Genomic DNA, 7,026 nt, shown 5'->3' with positions numbered 1-7,026 from the left:
TTTCCCTTATATATTAGTCCAGGTTATAGTAATGTAATTGATGAGTTATGCATGCGTGTGCAGTTTCCACTATATTCTCCTAGAGATTAGGCTTGAGCAGGGAGTAGTAACCGTCTTGGACTCTAAACGAAAAGATCCCCAGGAGTATGCGGACATGACTGAAATCCTCAAGAAGTAAGTTAAATCGATCATTATCCACCATATCAGCAACTTTGTTCATTTCCTCATATCAAGTTATTGTTTTCTTTGTCCGGCAGGGTTTGGAGAAAATTCACCAAAACAGTTCCAGGACTGCCGAAGGAGCTGGAATTTAGACACCCGAAAGTAAGTACTGTACTAGCATGTTCCGCGCATCTCCTAGTGATTCAAGCGCTAGTTTCATCAATACCATTTAGCATTCTTGCTTATCAGTTTGATTGACCTCTATTTCTTGTAAAGTGGTTGTGGCAGGAAAAAGGGAATGATTTCTGTGGATACTACGTCTGCGAGTCCATCCGCCACACGACCTGTGAGCGGGGCGGGTACTCTGACGAACAATATGAAGTACGTAAATAACAACATTCACAATTTTATTTTATTACCATCATTTGTATTGAGTTTCATTCGTTCATATATATATATGTATTGACCCCCTTCTTTAAATTAGATGTTTCGGAAGCGGGATGAACTCCTAGCACCAGCTCGTATGCGAGCAATTCAAGAGGAATTGGCGGCATTCTTTCTTGACCAAGTGATCGCTGAAGACGGAGAATACTATGTGGACCATGAGTCCGTATGATTATATTTGTAAGAGATAATTATTGTATATATGTAGCCGGTAGTGTCGGATAGATATACGAGAACTTGTTGTTCGACCAATCTCTTGGAGAAGGAGAGGTGGTAGATATCACTTCTCTCTGTATGCATATATGTTCATGGCGATCTTCTATTTCCTTCGTTTGCTTACTAGCTAACTAGCGTGTCTAGTCCTCTCTATACGTATGTATAGTACGTAGCGTCGACCAAGCACGACGTAAGAGAGGACACTTCTCTCTATTAATTATAGCTAGCTAACACAATATATGAAACACCTAAATTAACCCCCCAACCCCCCCCCCCCCCGCCTTTAAAAAAAACAAAAACCGCAGCCACAGAAATGCTGACGCGTGGATGCCTATTGGTCCCGGTTGGTGCCACCAACCGGGACCAAAGGGTCTCTTGCCTGGGCTCTGCGCACTGCCCACGTGGAGGCCCATCAGTCCCGGTTCTGGATTGAACTGGGACTAAAGGTACAGGGCATTAGTACCGACACTTTAGTCCCGGTTCAGGAACCGGGACTAAAGGCCCTTACGAACCGGGACTATAGGCCCTTTTTCTACCAGTGATGGTCTCCAGCTTCCTGAGCAGGATTTGGTTGGCACGCAGGCATGGAGCTTCGGCGTCCATGACAGTGGTTGCTGGTTGGAATTACTCTTGTGATATTCTATGCGATCCATTGTCCATGTTGTCATTCTTCTAGAGCAGTATCCTTCCACTGCGACTCGGTGTCATGAGTTTTCTTCTTCATGAATGATAGTAGTATAAGCAACTGGAGACTATGTATGTTCACTGCTCTCGAGAATTCCGTTTCAAAAAAGAAAAGAAAAACTGCTCTCGAGAATGACTGGACCAAGACAGCAGACGAGCTTCCTGCCATCCAAACGACCATGGTGTGCAACTTTTTTTTTGAAATAAGTCGTTTGCCCGGCTTTATCAAACTGAAGCGCTTAAAGTGTTACAACAAGGTTTGATAACACAACTAGGGGTGTACCCAAGTTGAGCTACCAGGACACACAGGACACCGGGTGCAAGATGTTTTCTTTGTATGTTTCATGCAAAATATAGTATGTGACATCCCATCTTTTAGATGAAAAATAGGAGTGATCATATGCTAGGACACCTGGTCATTTTCTCTCTATGTCCGCCCTTGAACACAACAAACGAAAGGTTTGATACAGACCCAAAGCGCCATGGCGCACAGGCCAACGAAAGACGATACAATACTAGACTGAAGATACACGACGGTCATCTAAGCTTGATCACCCTCCATGATGGTTGCTTTCCTCCTGAGAGCCTTTGCATGCTCCCACATAGCGTCTCAATAGCAAATGCTTCCGCGATTTTGCTTAGTGGTTTTCACAGCTGTAAGAATATAGTCATTTCGTACAATGCATCAGCTAGGTGTTTAATGAAGATGCCTTCAATAAGAGCTTTATTTTTAATATGCCATAGAGCCTATGATAAAGCCGCGAAAATCGACCAGGGCACTTTGCGTGAGAGTCTCATTAGCCTCACACTTAGGATGTGGAATGATGTGAAAGAAACAGGTGCCCGCTGCACCAAGTAACGTCACGAACATATCCCCAAAGGAATTGTGTCAGAATGCATTTTGAAGAAAAAAATGATTTGCGTTTTCGTCAGTCCACAAACGGAAACAAGACATCTCCTCATATGTGTCTCTTCTGAACTTTCACACCCGAAGGCCTCCTGTCCCTCAGAAGCTGCCACAGCAAAATCTTGATGTGCCCAAGTGAAACTGCTTCAAGCATTTTGGCCCCAACGTCAATCCAAATTCCTTAGCAAGTTTTGCAATCAAAGTGAACCTGGAAGGCATTTTGGGGCCAGATTCCCTCTCATTGTTGATTTCTTTTTTCGCAGGGATCGTTGATTTTCTCAATCTTTTTTTGCCAATGCCTGGAGCAAAATTATTTGAAATGATGTCTGGGGGTCAAATTTTGGCATGATAAAATTGTGGCAGATACGGTGAGGACAAATTTGGCATCAAATCGATCATGCATGTAAAAAAACCAGGTTTTTTTAGGAAAAAAAATCAGGTGATCGGATCCTGGGTTTACCAAAAACCAGGCCTATCAATTATGGGCCGGGCGACTTCTCCCATTGGGCCTGCTTTTTCCGAGCCGTCCTCCACGTGACGACCCAACAAGAATCCCGTGCGTCGTCCTTCGTGACCACGCATCGCATCGTGATCTGCTTCCAGACGAGTCCCCCCCTCTTCGCCTCCTCCATCTCCTCCGCTGTCCCACTGTCCTCCCGGGATTCTCCGCGTCCCGCCGCTCCGAGAGGCTAGAGCCCCCGGCGCCACCGCCGCTCGCTCCCCTGGCCCACCGCGCGGCGCTCACGGCGATGGATGAGTGGGTTCGCCAGGCCGAGGCGTGGGCGGGCCAGGCCGAGCGCTGGATCCGCCAGCAGCCCCCGGAGCAGATTTACGTCGCCGTCGCCGTGATTGCCGTCACAATTCTGGTGCTCCTCGCAGGTGATTTCGCGAGCCTAAGCTTCCTCTCGAAGTGTGTCCTCGCTACCGACTGTTCGCGCAGTAGTCAAATAGCATGTGCAGAATGCGGTCCCTGAAAAACTAGGCAGATAGATGTGGTAATTTGGCAACTTAAGAGCTGTCCTGGGAGCAGGTCCGCTTTGCGCGCTTGTTTGAATTTGCGCGCTTCATGTGTAGCTCTTGTTTTTGACTGATGCAAACTAGCTGTGGATGAGCAGCTGTGTCGTTAGCTGTAGTGTAATCTCACTGCGTTCAAATATGATTAAGTCGTAATTGAATCCATGCCTTGGATCAAACTGAGAGCTGGTGTATAGTTTGTGTAATTTAGCTCGAATGGGGCAGCAGTTTGCAGTTTCCTGTTTAATTACTGGATAAAAACATAATCTACAGTATGGATGTAGTATCCTGTCTGTACATGCTGTGATGCTGGATCTGTACACAACCTTGCTTCTTTTTTGTACTGTTAACTGAGAACGGAAGAAGAGACATTGAAATGGTCAGCTGATTTACACTTTATACTTTGCAGTGGGCTATAAGGTATAGCAAGTTAGTGGTGAAGTTCAGTTGATTTTATCTGTATTTAATATTTGCACAAGTGCATGCTGTAAAATCTTAATACTGCAAGATGTTGGAAATTATGAGTTCTTAAACATCCATGCTTCTGGCAGAGTGATAATAACATGATAATATGTGGTGTTAATCTAAGAGATAATATATTATCAGAGTGCAACATTTGAACTTATTACCTTAGTTTATATCATGGTGCATCTCAAGATTTGAAATACATTGTTGTATTGTGGAGGTACTTAGTAATATTTCTGCTTTTGTGATTATAATTTCACTGTTGTTACATGTGCAGCAATTGATGACCAGTGTATATCTGATTTTCTTAACAGCTTCTTGTCTGAAATCATCGAAATCAAACACCATTGTGCTATCTGGGCTAAGTGGAAGTGGTAAAACTATTCTTTTCTACCAGGTAATTATCTACTATGGCAAGCCCCTCTCCCCCTTGGGTATTTCAGTTACTCACATTCTAGTGGATTGACTCAAAACCATAGAATGTGGCCAGAGTAACGACCTTGCATATCTAGGTTTGCAAATTTGATTGCCAGTTTTCTGTCTCCCTTCATTGCCAAGTTTTAGTTAGGGGTTAGGCTATGATATTTGTTTGCAATCTGCCCTCGTTTATGCTTCATTTCATGCAGACTAGAAAATGACTATCTTAGCTTAACGTCTACTCTGATTGCCATTGTCTTATGACTTGCCTGTTGTTTCTCTTGCTTAGTTGCCTTGATTTTTACTGTCTGAAATCTTTTTTTATTGTATGCCTGCATGGAAATATTTTGATTAACCGAGACATTTTATTTTATTTACTTTTCTCAATTTGTTTTTTACTTATCCCTTGAAGCAATTTAACGGTGTTCTATACCATCTTTTTTTTGGGTGCTAATTTGGCCTTTTTCTTCCTGTTAGCTTCGCGATGGATCATCTCATCAAGGAACTGTGACATCGATGGATCCTAACAATGATACGTTTGTGCTACATTCAGAGCTTGAAAGGGTTAGGCTGTTTTCTTGGAGATGAATCTTTTGATACATCTTGATATAAATATAAATCAAAGGCTACCATTCTTTATACAGAAATATTCATTTTCTGACTGCAATATTAGTTACTTGACTTTGCTTTTGTTCACTCTGCAGAAAGGCAAAGTAAAACCTGTCCATGTTGTTGATGTTCCTGGTCATGCAAGGCTGAAACCCAAGCTGGATGAATTCCTGCCTCGGGCAGCTGGAGTTGTTTTTGTTGTTGATGCTCAGGATTTCTTGTCTAGCATGCAAGCTGCTGCAGAGTAATTTTGCTGACTTTATATCCGTTCTCAGGAAAATTTATGGTTTCTACTCCTGTTGACCCCATCACATGATGGATCAAAATTTATGAGCTTAGTTCATGTTCAAACATGTAAAAATAGTATGATCTGGTGCAGTTAGTAACTTGATAATATTCTTACGGTTATCTCATATAACAGGTACTTATATGACATTTTGACGAAGGCTACTGTGGTGAAGAAAAGGGTTCCTGTTCTTATATTCTGTAATAAAACAGACAAAGTTACCGCTCACTCGAAGGAGTTCATCAAGAAGCAGCTGGAAAAAGAAGTGTATGTTCCATTTTTCACATAACATATTTGCATAGTTAGAAACTTAGAATAATAATGCATTAACTTGGGCTGGAATCTACAGTAAATTATGTGAGCTCGTGATTTTGCCTTTATTTACTGCATCTTGATGTATCCTATTTTTTTTTCCAATTATGCTAGAAAGAAACGCTTACATATGTACGTTCTGTTCTTAACGAACTGATCTTGAAATAACTGAGGCGATTCCATAAACTCATAAACTTAAATCATCTAATAAGGGAGGATGCCCCAACCACTTGGACAGGCTTGGTTAAAGCGATTCTAAAATTCTACAAGCCCCAACGATGATTATTTTCGTTTTGCAGGAACAAGCTTCGGGAATCGAGGAATGCCATATCGTCTGCTGACATCACTGATGAAGTCGAGCTTGGTGTCCCTGGAGAGGCATTCAACTTCAGTCAATGCCAGAACAAGGTGACAGTTGCTGAAGGCGCTGGTCTCACCGGCAATGTTTCAGCAGTCGAGCAATTCATCCGAGAGCACGTCAGGGCTTAGATTTGCCTCCTCCTTCAGAGTAGTGTTTATCTCTGCAGAATTGCTGTCTGAATTCGCGACTACCTGATGAAAGAAGGGCTACCATGGGTGTGCTGACTATGTAGATGTGTAACGATTTGCACTGCTAGCTCTTGACTGACGTTGACTCACATGATTGGTGGTTTCACATGAACATTTCACAAGTTTCAGAGGAAACTGCCATGTTCCGAATGGGGCATCGATGATTTCAAAACAGTTGGTTATTCTGTCTGTTCGTTGTTGCTGCTTTGCCGTTAACCATTCTATCTACTCCGTCCGACCGAAAATACTTGTCGAAGGAATGGATGTATCTAGATGTATTTTAGTTCTAAATACATCCATTTTTATCTATTTATCCGACAAGTATTTCCGGACGGAGGGAGTAGATTTCAAAATGGAAGTTTGTTTAGCCTGAGGGCTCTCAATTTTCTTTACACGATGTTAAGACAACTCGGAGCATCGCATCACATCAAAAGTATAATCAGGTAATCTCATTACATTGACCAAAAGTATAATCAAGTATAATTTTAGTTGATAGTTTTTTCAATAAATTTGGTCAAACTTTGCATTGTTTATAGGGAAAATTCATATGCCACATATAACAATGAATAAAATTCTTTCTAATGTTTTACATATAAAAGAAACAATTTTTCTGTAGAAATATCACAAGTACCACCGCGCCCTGGGCTGCCACAAGAAAAACTATACCCAAAATCCTTCATAACCACGTGAATTACAAACCATCAATTTAAAGTGCTCTTAAAGTTCCAAGTCTGGTTGTTCAAACGAATGCCTTTACCTACTTACAAAATTGAATAATTGTTCAAACGAATGCCTTTACCCACTTATAAAATTGAATAATTAACGGAAATGATGAATCCTGAATGTTCAGATTTTACCCATGAAAAATCGAACATTTTTTATGGCAAGTTTAATTGGCAAGCATGACAATTTTCTGGTGAAAACCAAACTGAGGACAAAATTATCATGTTCACCAACTAAA

General features: G+C 41.8%; 1 protein-coding gene across 1 annotated transcript; it reads left to right on the top strand.

Moving 5' to 3' along the window:
• Positions 1 to 2,992: 2,992 nt before the first annotated feature.
• On the top strand, positions 2,993 to 6,254 carry LOC125522333 (uncharacterized). Its single transcript, XM_048687394.2, has 6 exons — positions 2,993 to 3,292; positions 4,207 to 4,289; positions 4,787 to 4,873; positions 5,014 to 5,162; positions 5,340 to 5,471; positions 5,816 to 6,254. Exons 1-6 carry the CDS (start codon positions 3,163 to 3,165, stop codon positions 6,003 to 6,005), a joined length of 771 nt encoding a protein of 256 aa, XP_048543351.1. The 5' UTR covers positions 2,993 to 3,162; the 3' UTR covers positions 6,006 to 6,254.
• Positions 6,255 to 7,026: the final 772 nt, after the last annotated feature.

The sequence above is a fragment of the Triticum urartu genome, chromosome 7A (genome assembly GCF_056163025.1).
Source record: "Triticum urartu cultivar PI428250 chromosome 7A, HENAU_Tu73, whole genome shotgun sequence".
Lineage (NCBI taxonomy): Eukaryota > Viridiplantae > Streptophyta > Magnoliopsida > Poales > Poaceae > Triticum > Triticum urartu.
This window is presented reverse-complemented; position numbering and strand designations above follow the sequence as displayed.

What these genes read in the sequence shown, in the direction of transcription:
- LOC125522333 (XM_048687394.2), top strand. Translation starts at nt 3,163, where the DNA reads ATGGATGAGTGGGTTCGCCAGGCCGAGGCGTGGGCGGGCCAGGCCGAG. An exon ending in AAACTATTCTTTTCTACCAG is followed by an intron (nt 4,290 to 4,786) that starts GTAATTATCTAC and finishes TCTTCCTGTTAG; the next exon opens with CTTCGCGATGGATCATCTCA. An exon ending in AGCATGCAAGCTGCTGCAGA is followed by an intron (nt 5,163 to 5,339) that starts GTAATTTTGCTG and finishes CTCATATAACAG; the next exon opens with GTACTTATATGACATTTTGA.